General features: G+C 46.1%; 1 protein-coding gene across 1 annotated transcript; it reads left to right on the forward strand.

Annotated features, from left to right (window-relative positions):
- The first annotated feature begins 5,920 nt into the window (after nucleotides 1-5,920).
- On the forward strand, nucleotides 5,921-18,803 carry LOC131272384 (activating transcription factor 3). Its single transcript, XM_058274102.1, has 4 exons — nucleotides 5,921-6,061; nucleotides 12,792-12,917; nucleotides 16,697-16,900; nucleotides 17,019-18,803. The coding sequence occupies exons 1-4, from the start codon at nucleotides 5,921-5,923 to the stop codon at nucleotides 18,801-18,803; spliced, it is 2,256 nt and encodes a 751-aa protein (XP_058130085.1).
- Nucleotides 18,804-19,796: the final 993 nt, after the last annotated feature.

Genomic DNA, 19,796 nt, shown 5'->3' on the forward strand with positions numbered 1-19,796 from the left:
AAACCGAAGAAAATAATCATAAAAGTTGTCTTCATATTAAGTGGAGTCGAATAAAAGAACTCTCCCCGTCCGCGCGCGCCCCTTTTATTGCCCCTTCTTCGTCTCGCTTTCTTCAACGCACGGAAGAAATGCGATGCGATTCTCCAGCAGAAAACCACCCGAAGGGGAAAACAAATGGAAACGCAGGGCCAGAGGGCACCGGCAGAAAAAGGGCACACACGTACACACGTCGGGGCCGGGTTAAATTATGATCCCCATCAACATCCAGTCCACGCGACAATGCGTCGTCTTGAGCGCGTTGTCTTCATCGGCGTTGCGTTGGGGACGCACGTCGTGCGAGGGGTCGAAACCAGCATTCCCGGAGCGACGCGTGCGGAACGCCATATTCTGCCGTCCGGGAAGATTGCTTGTACGTACGAATATATATATTTTCTGCCGCAATAAAAACTGCATTATACTCAAATTTGCATACTTGCGCCTCGGTTGCGCAGCGTCCGCCCGAATGGAAGCCGAAAAAATGGACGTCCATCCGGAGGTGGCTGGACATTCGCAGAACAATTCGATTCGTCGAGCAGGAAGAACCGGAGGGAAACGGCCCGCATGTACCAACCGCCATTTGTCACTTGGCAGCGGGCGCAACATGTGTGGCAATACTCCCCCGCGGTCGTGTTCTTGCGCTCGTGGTTGTACTGTTTGTGGTCGGGCAACTGAACCACCAGTTCTCGTCGGAACCGCCAACCGGATCGGATTCTACAGGTGGTTCCCAAAAGCGGCACCGAAGGAAGCGGGCGTTCAAAATAAAGCACATGAAATATGATGTTCATGCGCACAAGACAAAAGGAGAACCTGCGCAAGTTGTTACAAGAGGAAGGCAAGCAAAAAAAAAAAGACATCTCCACGGAAACGGAAGTGTCAATGGAGACCTCTCGCCCTTTGCAGGCCACCATGCGGGTGTTTTTATGCGTCTGCAGACAGCTTTAGAACGGGCAGGGTAACTTTTAAAACGACGAAAAGCACTTTAGAGAATGTACTTGTATTTTTTTCGACACAGATTTTATTTATTCACACCACCTTCTTACGGCCACTCGTGCGTGTGAGTACAATTCTCAAAGTTTAAGTCTTAAACAATCGAATTCGGGGTGAGTAATCTGAACACATTGCGAGCGGAAATCCGAAAATGCAACAGAACGCAATGTGCTTAAGCTTCTTGATGCTGAAACTCGTTTGCGCAGGATATTACAATGTTGATAGTCTTGCGTTTTGAATCTTTTTCTACCATCCACTTGATGCTGCCCTTTCGAGTTCATAATTCACTTCGATCTGATATTTGCTTCTTGGTCTTGCGTGGGACGAAATGGAAACAGGAGTGGCATCCATTCGTGAACGATTTCTTCTTTCCACAAAATAAATTTGCACAAGAGACAAATCCCGTTACGAAGAAACAAAAAACAAACGTGCCCAAACGTTCAACGTGGGACGCTTGCAACCATGCCAAAGAACGGAAAATAATAAAATGTTAGATTTCACACACGGCATTGCATCAAATTAGAATTCACAAATTATCGACAAGGCTTACAAAAAATCGAAACAAATAATTCTAAGTTATAAATTTTAAAGGCTTCCAAATGCTAACTAGAAAAGCTACAATAAAAACCTAATCAGCCAGGTTTTCATTTGTTTTGAGACGTGTTGGGATCTTTTCAGACACAATATTTAAAAATGAAGCGTGAAAAGCATGATTTAAAAAACTACTATATTTTCCTTCATAATAAAACAAGATCTTGTTTTGTTAACGCAAACTTCCCAGGGATGTATATCTACATCAAACTAAGCCAAAAAAATAAAACCAGGAGAAATCCACCTTTACTGTGTGCGGCGCTTTCTTATTCCGGTGCCTCGCCACACCGGAACACGGTAATAAAAAGCGGATGCACCAAACGCCACTCACGCAACCGTTTCCCGTTGCGTAAATTGCAAAATCCGTACGGTACACAAAACGCGACGCAGATTCGCCACGCGCAACACCGACGCACCCACGCGCCCTGTCATCCCAGTGGCCTCTCCGGGAGTGCGTATAAGGGAGTCAACGGGACAATAAATTAAATCCTGCCACCCACCAACCCACCACCCACCCTCGGGGCCACTAAAAACGAACATCAACATGCAAAACAATGGCCATTCACATACGTGGCACCTACTTTCGCGCTGCTTACCGCCGTGGGTGGGTGATTTCTTCTGCCCTTTCCCTAAGCCTGTATCGGTGCAAGCTTCCGATGCACGCAAGTGCAACGGGCGGGAAACGGAAAAAAACGGAGAAAAGCCTCGATTGAAATGCGATACGGGGAAAGACAATGGCGGTGGTGTTTTGGGAGAGACAAATTGTGGGCAACCAATTTGCTGCGGATGTTAAGATATTGCGATTGTATGGCCGTGTGTGACCAAAAACGGTATAACGTTCTCTACGAAAAAGTACGCACAGTTCGGCGAAGTATAAATCTTGACACTTTAGCTCACTTCCGTTGCTGGCGCATGGCGGGATGGGTGGCAACGGGTTCCGATGCATTCCGGTGGAATATTGTTTTTCGTTTTCCCCTCTGCTCATTATTGAATGTCACGCCAGCCGAAAGACCTGTTGCTCGTGTTGCATTTAAAAAATGAAATGAAGAAACACAACACTTCTAATTACACCGGTTCGGTTCCGTCGCTCGTCTATCCAAGCACGTGTCATCCTACACACAGACGGCTTTTGCAAACGAACACGTTTACCTTCGTGGATAGAAACGCAACGAAACGCAACCGCCGGCATGGTCAGTATCAACACGCGTCAACGGCGGCGCCAACAATTAATCATTTGGCACGACACACCGACCGACGGCATTCCCGACGCCGGACCGGTGATTAACTTTGGCGAAACAAAATGGTTGTCGGAGAAATGGATACCGGTTCCGACCGTCTCCGCCCGCGCATGGAGCAAGAAAAAAAAACAAGCCTGTGAGTGGAAATTCGTGTCGTTCCGTTGAGGTTCAATATAAAAATGATTTTTAATATCTCCAAACCCTCTTCCGGCTCCGACTCATAACGATCGCAAGGCAAGCGCGCCTCGCATATCCATCAGCAAAAGGACATTTGCATACGTGTCAAGTGTCGACGCGGATTAAATTGAGTGCTTCGAATCGATATCTTTACACACGAAAGACGAACCTGCTCACGTGAAAGATTCTTAACCTTTTATTTTTTGTTTTTAAACCACAACCATCTGTTCGATCTGTGAGAGCCCTTGTTGTACGTTTCGTAGAATTTCGAAACCTATCCCACACACCGTCCGTAAGCCCCTCTCTCGCACGCCCTTCTTCAGGGCATCCCCGGACCGATCGACCAAGTGAGAAGTAGTACACCGCCTTCATTAAGTCTTCCCGCGATCGCCAGGCCGCGCCGTTGTCCGATTGTTCTCGAAAAGGAAGTCCCCGTGTGCGATCGCGGGGGCGGCCTCGGGACCGTGCGGCACCGGAGAAGTTAACCTCAATATCACGCCGGTTCAACGCCGGCAGAAAAGAGCAAACGACCGCAAGGAAAGTGGAATTATTCGCAACGACGGGCAGGATTATTCCACAAAGGTGGAGGAGTTTGCCACAGTTTCTTCCGCTCGATCTACATCGTTGCGTTTTGGGATACCCCTACCAACTCCTGGGGGAAGCAGTTCGGAAGAACTGAAAAGTAAAAAAAAAATCACAAAAAACAGTCTACAACACAGGAAACGGGCAGTAAATGGCAAAATCTACATGAATTGGGCTATTAAAATGGGATAACTTATATCGAAGCGGGCACGCGTGTGGCGAGGGAGGTGAACATAGAGAATAATGACACGAAAGAACATTTATGGAAGAACGAGGTCCACACTCCGACCGGTATTCTGTGACATTGCCCCGATGACGGGGGTGATATCCAGGGTAGGATCTGAGAGACTCCACACACGCCCGGGAGTTCGGGCAGCTGATGTCCACTTCGAAAGCTCATAGTTCATTTTGATTGCCCCCGGAGGTTCCCTAGTTGGTGCGATGTGAGTAGGCAGAGCTAAAACCTCCCCGATATGCCGGGAATCTATTTAACGACCACTCGACTCCGGCTCTGATTCACACAATCTCGCCCCGGGGGCGTTCTGCCCGAACGCCTTCAATTCGCGTTCGCATCCTCTTAATTTCGTCCGTACGTGGCTTTGTACTTAAAGTTGGTATTAATTTTATTTTACTCTTCATGTGTGTATGTGTGTGTGTTTTTTTTTCGTTTGACCCGACTGTAAAGCCTAATTAATTATCTCCCGAAGCAACAGTATCAACTGGAATCCAACCCACGAACGAACGATCATTAACCGAGTTTCGTTTTTTTCCCTTCGTTTTCGCCTTTTTGCAGATAAGCTTCCGGATTCCGGTGGATCAGAATTCACTCCGTTGGACCGGAGGACACCAGGACCCCACGAGGGCACAACAAGTGCATAAATCAATCCATCAATCCACCCGCCCGCTACAAAGGAGAACGGATCACGGTTGCCCCGAATGTGGGGCTGTTTAAACAGTGCCTTTCCAGAGTTCGCGCCCCGAAAACGTGAAAGCAAGCAAGTTTGCGCTTGTAAGACAATTTTTGTGCCAATCCCTGTGAGAGCAAGCGTGCCTCGAGTGAACGCGAATCGTGCATTTCCGAACCTGAAGTCTGAACGTGCTGGCAAAAACAGCTAAACCGAGACGCTTTAGAGGCGGTGATTAGAAGAGACATATTTTGCTACCAAGAAGTAGCGAGACAAAGTGTGTGCAATTTACAAAAAAAACGAAGGAGTTTCGCCAACGAACCGGTGAACATAAGTCCCGCGCCAGGACTTCCAGTGGCTGGGTGGCGTGCAACCACCACCCGGCAAGCATATTGTGATTTAAGTTAATGTCAAACAAACAAGCAAATACCTTCATATACAAATCTACAATCTAAACTATTTAAAATACAATCTATTTAAAACAAACAAGAACCACAGACATACACAGTTACATACACCGTATACTAGCGTCGCGCACAAAGGGACGGATACTTTAGCTTCCTTTTTAGCGCAAGTATTTACTCCGTTCGATACTAATACACCATTACTGCTATTTGTAACGTGCTGCCCGGGGGGTAACCCATCCAGCAGAAAGTGAACAAAGATAAGTTGCTGCTTGCAAAAGCGGGAAACATAAAACGCAGCGTGACGTTTGCGAGGACACGCCGAGTGTTGCGAAAAACATTGGTGCTTCCTCCAGCCCTGCTTCGAGTGACAAAGTGCGAGTGAAACCCGGGAATTCTAACTATCTGTGATTAATTAATTCTGTTAATTTTGTGTTTTGTTTTTTTCCTCCCCTTCCGGTTTTGCAGTGCACGGCCCGCGGACGGTGTGAAACGTTTTGCTTTTACTCTTGTGCCGACTCGATCAAATTTGTGCCGACCGATATCTGGGGTTCGGGCAACACCGCAGCGCAGTGCATTACGATAACGCAAGACAAATTTGCAAACGAAACGAACGAACGAATCGGTCGATCAGCGCGACGATATTAGCAACTAGGAAGTTAAGCAACTGAAGGGACGGCAAACCCACAGCCGCCTCGAAGGGACACGAACGAAACGTTAAACGAACGGAACTTAAAGTGGCCGAATCTAATTCAGCCCTGACAGCTTTACAGAAGTGTTGTTTTTAGTCATCCAGCGTTAACACAGTTAACCACCGCTACCAATCAGCAAAAAGCACCACCAACAACACCACGCATCATCACGAAAAAAACGAAAAACATTTGTTGCCAAGCAACAGCTTCCTCATCCGCCATCGCAGTAAAGAAACACGACACGGTCGCCATTTTGCCATCGAGTGTGTGTGTGTGTGTGTTTATTCCTAAGCTAGACGAGCGCCATGTTCAACTCGAACCTCAGTCTGACCGTGCCATCGCTCCTGGTCATGGAGGGTGGCACACCCCGGACGCCGGAGATCCTGAACTCGCTCATGGCCATGACCAACCCGCTCGAGTATGCGTATCCCGTCAACACGTCGCAGGTAAGTGCTGCGACTGGATTGGGACACCGTAACGATAATAACCTGAAACATGACGCGGGATGGGGACGGGACGAGTGGGAAGGGTAGTACAGTTTTTCTATCGTTCTTTGCAATGATTGAAGAACAATGGTAAATTGTAATCAAGAATGATAAACCATAAACTACTTCCAAAACGTCAGTGCTACCTATGCCAGAAAAATACGTAATAACCAGTACACTATAATACAATGACTAATACAACCGTATCTAAATGTAGGCTTTCTGCAAATCTAAAGAAGCGCCCAGCCAAATCATACTTTTAATTTGAATTATGTGTAGGTTCATAAAAATATTTCTTCTATTTTTGAACACTAATAGATTGCATCAAAAGTAAGTAGGCAAATGTTTTCCAAAGAACACTAACGTTGGTGTTTTCCAAAGAACACAACTTTCGTCATGTTTACTGAAATATAAACTTAACGAAACTAAAAATATTTCTGTACCGTAATGGTGAATTTTTCGTCTACTTCATTATTTAATTTGGCATAATTGTGTTGACATTTTGAATAAAAATTGAAACCCGATAATGTAAAAAGATAAGCTAGATGTGGCCACTTTATACGAAAAAAATATTTTGTTGTTAGTATTTTGCAAAACAAAACCATTAATAAAGGAAATGTTTTACCCCTTTTTATTTAGTGCAACCATTTTTTTTTTCATAAGTTGCATAAAAAGAAATCAACTAATCGGTATAAGAGGGCTTTATCAAACACAAGAAATTATACTTCAAAATAATAAATCAAAAAAGGGTTTTTGTTAGTAATTAATTTGTTCTACCACTTTGCATAACATACGGAGGCAGTTGTCATGATAGAGTGCCCGAAAATGTGTTATTTGATTGCCTTTTTCACACTTCAAACACTTCTTCCCCTTTTCCATGAAACGAAAAGGAAATGTCGCATATTTTTTAATGCTTCAATTTATCTTCTTCACTCGAAGAAAATGTGCGCTATGTGCGAAAAGTCAACAACTGCTTAGCCTGCTTAAAATCGACCAAGACCACAATCTGCCACCACATGTTCACTCACATGGAATGGTTTATTCGTCTAATTTGTCGGTGCCAGACGCTTTCTCAGGATAGAAGATTCCCAACGAATGTGTGTTGGGCAACACAGATTGTACCGGAAGTAAAGAAAGTTGGCATATCTATAGTTTTTTTCCTACTGTTCTCTATTCCTGCCATTAGTTTTCATAATGATTCACTTCATTTTCTGAGAAATGTTGAGCTGTTTGTTTCGTTTGCGATAGTTTCGTTAGGTTTTCCTAAGAATTTTATAATATTTGTAGTTTTAATATATTTTTCATATTCTTTGTACCACAACATCGTGACAAACAAGTGTCTAGTTTTTCTTCGTGCAGCGTCGGATGGAGGCAATTTATCTCCAAATTGCGCCTATTGTGATTTCCATTAAGTAATTAAAATAGATTAATCTTGTCCCGTCTACCGTGAGCCAAATTTGCATACTACAATCTACAAGTGGAGGCACAAAAAAACACAACAGCCACTGATAGCATCTCCGGAACACCCACACGCACACCCACACGCGGGGGAGGATTGTGGTCTATTTGCACGACAAACACTTTCCATTTCTCCGCTGTCGCAGCCACAACACCTCGGCTACAATGTAGGGCGCCACCCTCCATGCTTCAAACAAGCTGCATTCATATGACCCCCAGGAAGAACCACGCTTACCCCGTGTTAGCGCGTGTGTTTGTGTGTGTGTGTGTTTTTTTGTGCTTGCTGTTGGCCGGAAAGCGGGTGCTGCGGTAATTCAATCAAATACCGATAAAAATCACTCAATGAATAAAATCTAATTTACTAGCCCACCCCGAGCACGAGGACACGGCGGCTTACACGAGAGGTATGTTGCCAACCGTACCGATGCTGATTAAATCTAGCGCTTTTCGGAGGGGGTACAAAGTCTCCCAAAGACGTCGACAAGACACACGACTGAGTTTTTAAAACGCCCCACACAGTCGCGTTACTCAACCGGCGGTAGGTCACGGAATACTTTTTGGTAAGAGACATTCCAACCACTACCAAGGCAAGTGTGGCACCTTCGTCTCTTCAGCGCCACCAGAGGTATGCAACCTTGCGCACGAGACGACCGAGTTGTTGTTGCAACGCTCCCGTTGTCCAACTCTGCACGAAATTGACACGAATAAATCACAATCATAGTCCGGAGTTTGTTTGCGTGAGTCCCGGGGAAGAGTAGGAACCAAACGGGGTGTACTAAGGTTAGCGGTTCCAGGGGGACTATTTTCACTACTTTCCTCGTTCAACTAAACTCCATTCATCACTCAACGCTTACCACTACCGGTGGTCCACTTTGTCCACGAATGTCCATGAATGAGTTCCATTAACGGGGGGTAGAAAAATGTGCCCATATGTCGGAGGTCACCACGATGAAGATCTTGATTAAGCTCAAAGGAAATTGCCGCGTCTCGGGACCGGGGACGAGGTGGGCACGACTTTGTTTCTCCAAACGCCACATATCTTCACTTGCACCGAAGTGTTACGAAGTCCTAACCTACTTCGGACGACTTTGAACCCTAAAACCTAGCCTCAACGCCAACGCGTGCGGACTGGAGGGAAGGTCCAAGCAGTCCCCCCCCGGGGGAGACACATTAGCAAGCATTATTTGAGTGATCGTGATGGGTTGGACCCCGAGGCGGACGACGCGCGATTCTGGCGTGGACGACTGATGGCGACTATAAATCTTCCCACACAACGCGTAATCGCGTGGTGCATGCAACAGTTTTCCTCCCTGCGCACAACTTCTTCGCCGGGTTCTCCGAGCTGCCTTTTTCTGAATGACCTACACGGAGGAGGTGGGGGGGTGCGAGGGTGGGAACGTAACGTGCGACATCAGATATTGCACCGTAGGCTACACACCTGCCATCATACCGGGGGTGCCCGGGTGGGTGCTTCCTAAGCGCCATACGGTACGCCCTCTCCGGCAGGTCCGGTTGTACCCCGTGTGGGATACAACGTGGGCCAACTCCGCTCCGAGTGCGTGCGTGGCGTTTGCATGGCACCGATAGAGGCAGAACACGCCAAGGGGGCGCACACCAGAGGGGGCGAACGAAATAATCAACCAAACAACCCTGAAGCCTCGAGCCCAAGGAGTTCCTACGGTGCCGCTAACCTCGATCATCCCAGGGTCGCTCACTGGACCACTACTTCACGAACGAGCCGATCGATGGCGCGGGAACAGCGTCGGGACGGAAACCCACCGCCATGCCCTTCGACAACTTCCGTCGCCCGAGGCCGCCCGATTGGAGTGGATGGAGCAGGCAAACGCAAAAGGGCCCTTTGGGTTCCACCCCGATGGCGGCGCCATGTAGTCAAACGCCGGAGTCGGTAAAATACTTCCCGCTGGGCGGCTTCGGCGGCGAACCTGTGTCGAAACAATGTTGTATTAGATTTTACTACCCTTCCTTAAACCATCCCACTTCTGGGCGGCGATCGAGCGAAAGGGCTGGGTTGGCGGGTGTCTCTGGGGATGGGACGGGACGGTGTGGGATAGGTTGGATTTTTTCACACCTCTCAACCGGCTCCCGGCACAAACCGGCGTGTCTGGTGGTAATTCCGCAAGCACGAAACGAGTACTACCTCCATCGCGTCCCATCCCTATCGTGCCGACGAGTTTCCATAATGACCGCAGATACACCGGCACACACACAAACACACGGGTCTTCATCGGCTATCAACACGTGTGCGGCACCTACTCCGCCGTCGCAACAACAAACAACCATTTTGTCGATGGAAGTCAACAACAATGTCCGTTCCGGTGGCTCTAGCCGCCCAATCCAACCAAATTGCTATTGCACACGAAGGAAGAGATGAAGATAACGACGGGGCAAAGGGTTTGGGTGCAGGGCGTGGAAGATGGTTGCACAGATAGGAGAAGAAAATTAAACTTAGGGCGAAAAAAACGATGGATAAATGAAGCCCTCAATCGCTACCGGAATTGATAGTTGATAGTGCGGGGAAAGAAAAACTGGGCGACTCCATTTCCTCGCTTGAATCACAAGCCTTCCTATGAAGTTACCCACTCTGTCTCCTACTACGATTATCTACTTAAATTGCAAAGTAATTCGAATGAATTGGAATTTTCCATCTAAATTAGATTGAACGAAAACAAATTTCGTCTTCCCCCTTGCTTTGAACAGAAAATAATAGTCATAGGGTGTTTATAGTTCGATACATTGTCGTAATCTTATTAAAAAGAACTCTCTCTAAAAACTACTAGTTTCTGCAGTGTTGTGATCCGTAGCGATAAATATTTACAACTACACTTAATTTCCTAAAGTAAAAGCACTTTAAAAAGTATGAAACATTCACTTAACACCATCCGTAAATCGGCCATTTCACTCCAATAAAACCCAACTTGTCTAAATGCAACATTAGCAAGCAATTTCAGTTGCGCAATCAAAATTTCACTTAACGTAAGTAGGCTAGAAATGTATTTTACAGTAATCAAATTTTGTTTGACAGGTCGCTGACAGCTCTGAATGGGTTCAACGGAAGACACAATTTAAAACGATCGTTAAATGAAAGAAATGGTATTTGTCTATGCGATTTAAGTTAACTCGCATGATTCCCGGCGCTAACTGAATATAATTATTTATTTTAGAGGAGAATTAATTTAGATTATTTACAAATAGCGCACCGTTTGTTTATCCGTCCAAGATTGCTACGTACCAGTTAACGTTAATTTGTAATAAGGCATGGGCGTTTGTATTAAGTTCAGAAACTTTCAGTCACTTGAAATTTCAAGTCATTAATGACGTCGAATGAAAGTTTAAGGAATGAATGAAAGTTGTTGTCATCTGTCTGCACCTTAAGAGCTTAGTTCAAACATGTAAAATTAATGGATTATTTGCGATCAATACGAAATATAAATACTCGGAACTAAAAATGTGTTTCGAGATTAACGAATTTGTTTGCCTTTCTCTCTTGGTGGAAGGTATTGGTTTTTCGTGGAATGAACACCTCCACACTGACTCCCGGGAGTTCCACCAGGTGAGTGACATGGCGGACAAGGTTGAACGGAGCATTAATTTATGTCGTACATCTACCGCCCCCGCTCTACCGCATCGAGCCGGCCAACTTCCTTCCGAAACCCCCGCGGCTCCGATGATAGATTTCCAAAAAAGGCGACCCATTTCCGTTCGCCGACTGCCATATCCGTCCGGAGCTCGGTCGGAGGCGGTGGGGTGAACCGGGCCGGAAGAACCGATTGGTCCGCGTGTTCACCGCCCGGCAGCCTGAAAGCATGCCCGATACGAACGGGCTGATAACGGCCGACCACCGGGCCGCCACACCCAGCGACCTTTTCTTTTTAATTTTATTTTCGCGGTTCAACAGCGATGTCAATGAACCGAGCTGGGGAATTCCTACGCCCCGGTGGTTGCAATGGACGGGGCTACCGACGGTTCAACGGGTTACAACTCCTTGAGTACACAACTCGTACCCAAGCACCCAAAACGATATCTTGCGAAAAGATGCAAACTATTCGCTACCGTTCGATGAGATTCGCTTTCTGATAAACGGCCATCTTGCGCATACACCTTTAGCGGTGTCATCCGCAAACCGCGCACCGAACCCATCAAGCACACGGACGCCAAATCGAGCACCGAGCGGTGGAAAACAATGCCACATTAAACACGGTCGATGATTAATTATTTCTCGCACGAACATGGCTCCCTTCTGTCCACCCCGTGCCATCCGCAAGGAAGGGGAGGGGGGGGAGGCTCATTTGCATAGAAAGCAATGTGAACCGTATCGGAGGATTGTGACGATCGTGGAATATTTGTTATGGAGTGGGAAGGAATTAAAACAACAAAAAAAAAAAAACGATGAACCTCGTTAGTACCGACGAATCGAGATCAGACGATTGTAGAAAACACAAAGAGTATGTTTTTTCTGTTGAAAAATTGAGGTAAAACCCACATGTTTCTATTTACACGCTTATCAAACACGTCAACTATAAGTAGAAGAAAATAAATACTCTACTAATTAATGACCTTGAAAAATGTGATTCAATATTCTCGGTCATATTATACAACACAGTTCAATGCTAAATATTACATAACGAAACTAACGCCACCCAGAACACACAAATACGGGCAAAGCGTGCACAATGTAAGCATACCATTCGACTAACAGGGGCATCCGTCCGCCATTTGTTGCCCTTTTGAACTGATTCAATTTTGTTTGGATTCAATTACTCTTCACCGACTTCACCGGCCGCCTACCGTTGCACGCTCAAACGTGAGATTGTACTTTTTTCGTTTTTCTCCAGTGTTAGAATTCGTTCTAAATTGCCGCGAAGAATCAAATAAAACAACTCTCTTTGAGGTAATCCGCTCATTGCGTCCAGACGTGCCCTATTGATAGCCCTTCAGCCCCGACGGCCGATCTTAGGGGTCATCGATCCTCTCGATCAGCCGCCGACCTGTCACCTGAACGCTGAAATTCCCTTTTGAGGTTATCGCTACTATCGGGCTGTCTGTTCTGAGTCGAATTGAAAGCTGACATTAGAACCGAAAGTGTTGCAAACATTCAGTGTGCTTCAATGAGAATATTACTTTTGTAAATCATAAAAAAATCATTTGGGAAACACTCTTCTACCATTTACATTCGACAACTCTAACCACGTCTATGATTTTGCACTCCTTTCAGAACTCACTGAACGACAGCCATTCCAACAGCTCCGACTCTCCGCTGGACTCACCGGCTAGTCATCACCAGCAGCATCAATCGCAGCATCACCATCTTCTTTCTGGCAAGACGCCGAGCGTACAGCAGGTAACTGAACTATGAAACCCTAAGCAAAGCACCCCTCCTCACGTCGCCCATGTATCCCCACGAACGTAGAAACATTTTTACCCCGTTTTGGCAATACAGCTCCAAGTAACACGAAAATGTTGCTTGGGGTGCTGTTTGTGTTTTTTTTTTGTTCCGAAATTATTTGCATGCGACTGCGTCGTACTGTTCGCAGCATTCCACGTTTGGTGTTGACCAATTTCAACGATCCGTTAGCAAACGGCACAATATTGATCCTTAAGCAGAATGGACAGCAAAAAAAAAACAATGAAAAGAAATGCTTTTGGAAGAGAAAGGAGCGCAGTCAGCTTGCGGTGTAGGAAGAAAGAATAGAAGGAACGATTTGTTGAGGCGCGCCCAAGGAGACTTTCACTTCTGGCCGGCAGTTTGGCAAGGCAAGCTCAACTTTTGCGAAAAAATGATCAAATGCTGAAATGCTAGACAATGAATTTAAAATCTATGGCAACGGAAGGATAAAAAAACTGTAGATAGTTTAGTTACCCTAACATTGGTGGTGATATATTTGGTTGCTAAACATAGTTTAGGTTCTGATTTATCCTCTGAAAGATTAGAAGAATGGGAAAGCATTGTCCCAAGCCGCATTATTTGTTTTTTACGCCAGAGGTTGGCAATCCAGCTTGATTATTTCATTCACTTTTTATTTCTGTTTCATCGCTTGCCTGTTTCTGTGCAGAAACCTTATTCAAAATTAGATATTTTACTTATCTTACAATTTTACAATTTACCATTTGTTCATAATATTAAAAACTGAATTTGAATGAAATTGAATGAATAGAAGAAAAAAAAACCTAAATGTTATGCTTTCAGAGAAATGTTATTTTAAGCAATCATTTTCACTAGATTTTAATTCGCTAAACATTTTTATTTGCCACTTGAAATAACCACGACGGGACCAAGTTTGACGACCTCTGATCCACGGTCAAAAACACCAAATCGCTTTCAACGAAAGCTTCTCTAGCGGTTTGCAGATTTTATTGAATAGCCTCCAATCAGATGCGATCCGTGGGTCGATCAATTTGTTTCCTTTTCAATCACTAATAGTCGTAATTACGAATATTCCAATCTGCCCAATCGGAAACGATTAATCAGAGGCACGTTAGGCGCGTTAGCATAATTTGTGCCTCATCATAGGGGCACACACACGCTACAAAGAGGATTCAATAAATAAAACGCTAGCCTTGGTCGAATCATGGTTGACATTTTCAAAATATATTAATTCGCCGGCCAATAAAAATGAATGTTTGACCCGAAAAGGCTCGAATATATTTTAAGTGTACATAATCTTACTTTTCAAATGTACATAATCGTTGCAAATCTTGAGGACGCCAAGTTGCAGTTTCGAAAATGTCAAAGTTATTTGCCTACTTTAAATTAAATGTCCATCACAAGATGTGCCTTTTAAATCTCGATGGATTCGGATCAGATTCGAGTTGCCTCTGAACTTCTTCCGACACAAACTTTAACTAATTTTGTTCAACTGAAGTCTCTGAATACGAACTGCGTAAGAAGCAATGACCCAGACAGTACGGATATGTTTGCTGTCGATTTCCGTTTCCGAAGATTCTCATCAACATCTTCTCCGGATCGGCAAGGAAAAGGTAACTTCTCGACTTTTTCTATTTCGCCCAGCGCAACGTTGACCCACCATCGGGTTTTGGGACAAGTTTCTTCACCCTTCGGCTTCGGGGTCAATCCGGTGCCTCTCGCCTGCGCACCTTTTCGGTACGCGCGCTCTCTCACAACCACCACCGGTTCGGTGAAAAAAGCTGATTGATGCGACGACCACTAGCGGTCCAAAACGCGACGCCCACGGTGCGACATTACATTTGAAGACATTCTACTTTATTTTACGCTTTATTTTTCACCTCTTCCTGCCGTTCCTGCACCGCCATATGTCCGGGCCGAGCGAGGTAAGCGATCTTCCGCCAGCGTAAGAAAAGCAATCGGCGCAAAAGCTCGCGGGCAAACCCTCCCGGCCTCATTTGGGGCCCCGGGCACGTTCCGCTCGCCCGTCTTGTTTGCATTTGCATACAAAATACCTTCGGCCACGAAGGCTCCAAAAGCTGAACAGAACAATTCATCCGTTCCGGAGTGCGTGTGTGCGAAAAAAAAAGCAACAACTATATACACACGGGAGGGTAAAACGAAGGCGTAGGATATAAGGTGGTGGAAGGCACGGCAGAAGACGGTTCGGATTCTTCTCCGTTTTGGTTAGGTTCGGCATCGCATGCCACATGCAAGCGTGATTTTCGAAAGTAATGCACATCGCTCGAGAGGATTCATCAACTCCAAAGATGGGCCCGAAGATGTTGGTCCCCGACGAGATCGCGATCTTTCTTGGAGAGATTTTTCATTCGATGCGAATGGATAAAAAGATAAAAAAAAAACAAACCAAATCTCCCACTCTGCTTCGTCTTCAATTTTGGAAACCCACTTTTTTCTCTCACACACTCCAACCTTGAGCCACTGGGGTAAATGTAAAGGGACCCCCCTCGCTCTTGAAAAAGTGACTTAAAGAAGAAAATAACGAATCGATATGTTGGTACGATAAGAGGCGATCCCACACGCCTTACCAACTCACTGGTGGAGTTATTTTTTCCTGTTCTTCACTGCATACGCGTACGACATATCCAGGGAGATCTTTAATCTTACCGGGAGACATGGGGCGCGACGTTGGGGAGAAGATCCCTTGCGGTATAAGGCCCATCGTTGAATTATTCACTCCACACAGAAGCGTTGGCCGCTTTTCAATTATGCGTTTTGACGTTCGCGGTGAGTTATGATCATGAGCGTGAGCCCTTTTTTTTCGTTCGAACAAATTCGAATGTGTACACAAGTTGTAAAGCTTCTGTTTGCGATTTTTGGTTTCCATGTGTGCATGGTTTTCCGAGGAGGGATCATTAATTGAAATAAATGCTTCCACCAACGGTGTTTGTTTGTGATCTAGAAATAAAATTTTGAAAATATTGCTTATAGGTAGAAATGTTAGTCGAAAAAAATCGAAAAATTTAAATGAATAAGAACCAAATTGCTTTCTCGACAAGAGAGGAGCAATCAAAAAGCGCCAAGAAAACAATCGCCAACGCCACAGCAAGATTTAGCACGTTGTCAATCGTAATGAAGACAGACAAACGACACTTGGCACGCCTCACGATGGCATTTTATAAACCCCGTTCCACGGTGGTATTCGTTTATTTGCTCGAAATTCTTTACATTTTTGTAAACGAACTTCCTCTCTTTGCTTACCGTTCATTTTATTTACCTCCTGTCCACCGAACAACTTGATGCGACATCGTGGCCCTCCCTCCGCTAGCAGTACGCCATGTTTTTTTTCTGCTCGCCAAAGAAAATACGAAACGGAAACGATTTGCACGATATCGTGTCGTTAATTTCTACCCTCAACTGGGGGACGCCTTTTTTGCGATTTTAAAAGTCGTTAACGAAAAGGCCATCCACACCGAATACCGTTCAAGTGTCGTTCGTGATGGTGTGCAGAAGAAATCGTGATGATCTTTTCTTTTTACTGCACGCACTTTCAAGATCAAAAGGATCATCAAAGTTGCGTCTTTTTTTTGCAAATTTGAATTCAAAATGATTGTTGCAATTTTATTGGGCCCGAAATCATTGAGAACATCTTGAATGCGTGCTTGAATCTTAAACTCACATACAAATTTTATGAACTCCAAACAAACACTGCCGAACAAATAATAAATATCTTTTCGGTTCGTTTCGTATTCTAGACATGCTCGCAACTAATTAAAGAAGGTGTGAAGCTGTTGATTCAGAACAAGCGAAAGCACAGCGGCGGAGACTCGAGCGACGGAAACGAGTCCAACACGCCCAAGGCGAAGGTGGCCCGGCGGCGGGAATTGTCCATGACGGACCATCGGGAGACCAGCGAAGACGACATGGATTCGAAGGCGAGTCCTCGCTCCACCGTTGCGGTAAGTTCTGGCCGGTTTTCTGTTGTTCGAAAAGCGACTTCACCTGAAAAATCCTGCCGTATTTGGAGAGATGGAGATTAATGGATGCCTATTCTATCTTTTATCCACCACACTACAGTTAACACCGGAAGACGAGGACCGGCGAAGGCGACGCCGTGAACGGAACAAAATCGCCGCCACCAAGTGTCGCATGAAGAAGCGCGAGCGCACGGTCAACCTTATCCAGGAGTCGGAAACCCTTGACGCGCAGAACAAGGAGCTAAAGTCACAGGTGAGCAAGCTGGAAACCGAACGCCGCAAGCTGATGGAGGTCCTGCAAGCGCACGGGCCAACGTGTGTCCACCAGAAGGGCTATCAGCCTCTACCGTCGCTGTCCACCATCACCGGAAGCGGTAGTACCGAGCTGGCTAACAATGGCAGCAATGGGAAGTATCTGACCGATCTGAACTACCTCGATCCGGGCGGTAACCCCGAGCAGGGTAGTGGGGAAATCAAGTACTCCGAGTGCCTGAAGTCGGTGGCTCCTAATGGCTCGCCAATGGATGACTTCACCAAGCAGCAGGACGCTACCGGTTCGTTACTTCCACCTGGTTACTGCAAGCTCTCACCTACGGAGTCGACGAGTTTTCTTCTGGATGGAAGCACGGAACTAACCGCAGACGGTGGCGAACCGTACCCTCAGCCAAAGCCTGAATTCATTCTCGGATCGACCGGAACATCCACTACAACCTCGGCAACCAACAACACCCGGCAGCAGCCGAAGACGAATGGACGAGCGAAACCTGGACCGAAACCCCGGCAATCGCGAGCTCAGCAGAATTCCTCCACCAAGACTACTCCAACAACGGCAGTGACCCCAGCGACGACCAATGTGACTTCCCTCAGCAACACGACTACCGTCAGCTCCTACAGCAACACCGGCAGCACCAACAAGGGAAATCCTCTGATCGCGGCCACTCTCATGACCACCACACCCGCTTCCTCGCCCTCTTCCGTGGCTTCCCCCCTGACGGTGTCCAGTTCGGTGTCGTCGGTGGGCGTCATGAATCCAATGGTGGGTCTCGGGGCACCCGACGACGACGACTTCATCCTGAAGAGCGAACTCATCGACACGAACAGCCCATACACGACGGTTCAGAGCGCGGACCGGTTTCTCTTCGACGCAACGCTCGACCTGTACAACAACAACGCCCACAGTCCACTCACCGGTGGGCTCAACTGTGGGACTTCCCAGCAACACCACCATCATCACCTGCAACCACAAACGCAGCAGCATCAACACCAGCAGCACAATGGAAACCTCAACAACAACAACCCGAACCTGCTGAACGAAAACGACAAACTGAATCACCTTAACGCGATCAAGGATAACACCTCCAACACGCTGCTGGAGTTCAGTGCCAGCTTCGACGGACTGAAGCCCAGCACGATGGACTACACGCAACAGCAACCGATGGACAACCAGCAACATCAACAACACTCGAACGGAATGCACCATCAGCAACAGCTCGGAAGCTTACTGGGAGGTGACCCAACGCTTGGCCATCTTATCCATCACCACCACCAGCAGCAGCAGCAGCAGCAACCGCAACAGCAGCATCACCATCAACATCACCTTCAACAGCAGCATCAGCAACACCAGCAGCATCTCAATCAACAGCACCAGCATCATCTTCAGCAGCAACATCAGCTGCAGCAGCAACTTCAACAACATCATCTCCAGCAGCAACAGCAGCAGCACCAGCAGCAGCAACACCAGCAGCAGCTCGTCAACTCGGCGCTGGACATACTCGGTCCCGTAACGAATGATTTCCTACTCTTTGGCGACGACGACCCGAGCGAAGTCGCCGACCTAGACAGCACGATAACGGCGTACAACAGCATCAACGGGTGTCTAGCGTGACCCGTGCCGTACGATCTGTAGGATGTAGGCTGAGAGAAGTGGTAGAGCATCTCTCGGTAGCTTTTACCGGCCACAGTAGAACCATCTCCAAACCATGTCCAGCTGATCCATTTCTACAACGCCTCGTGAAAGTTAGCTGTGCAAGAAGTAAACCCCCCAAGTCCTCTTTCGAACTGACTCCAGTCAAAGGCACATTTCCTAACGATCACCGACAAGACTTTACGTAGTACTTTAAACAGAAAATCTCGTCCAAAAGTTGTTTTATGAGATTGTTTCGATTCATCTCAATGAAAGACGTATGAAATTGTCTCCTATTTCGCTTCAGTCTCACACAGTTTGTCCAGCAAGCTAGGCTGGGAACCATGTTTGTGCCTATTTTTACAAAAGCCTCGATCGTGTCGATCCTACATTTGATGCCTATTATCACATATTGACTTTTTTTATTTGTTCAAAAATTCCACTGCTCTCATCCATTTCGACATTTGATGAATGGATCTGTCAATATCGTCATTGATCGCCATAACTCCATAACGTAAATAATTGAAACACTGTTATACCCAACAACCCTGCTATCAATCTAATGTCGGCTGAGAATGTCCAAAACTTTGAAGGTACCAAGTTGACGTGACCACTGAATTTGGGGCTAGAGATTCCAGAAAAAACAGCCTAATCTTTCACTATCAAATTTTCACAACTGTCCCCATTTGCTGAATCCAAACACCCATTTTGCATCAAAAATAACACTATAATTAAAGCTACGAAAATGAATGACATGAAACAACAAACAAAAAACCCCTTACCACCCGATACAAAATGGCGTGCCGAGTTAGGCAGAGAACCGGAATGGTTAACGAAAAACAAACAAAACAAAAACCGGCAACAAAAGGAAAAGAGATAACGAAAATGGAAAGATCGGAAATGCATTCCTTTTCGAGTGTAAGGGTCAATAATCGTATCTCATTTTATTACTTCTATACACTTTACCGATCGTAA

This window comes from Anopheles coustani, chromosome 3 (assembly GCF_943734705.1).
Source record: "Anopheles coustani chromosome 3, idAnoCousDA_361_x.2, whole genome shotgun sequence".
In the NCBI taxonomy this organism is placed as follows: Eukaryota; Metazoa; Arthropoda; class Insecta; order Diptera; family Culicidae; genus Anopheles; species Anopheles coustani.

What these genes read in the sequence shown, in the direction of transcription:
- LOC131272384 (XM_058274102.1), top strand. Translation starts at nt 5,921, where the DNA reads ATGTTCAACTCGAACCTCAGTCTGACCGTGCCATCGCTCCTGGTCATG. An exon ending in ATCCCGTCAACACGTCGCAG is followed by an intron (nt 6,062 to 12,791) that starts GTAAGTGCTGCG and finishes CACTCCTTTCAG; the next exon opens with AACTCACTGAACGACAGCCA. An exon ending in GTCCTCGCTCCACCGTTGCG is followed by an intron (nt 16,901 to 17,018) that starts GTAAGTTCTGGC and finishes ACCACACTACAG; the next exon opens with TTAACACCGGAAGACGAGGA.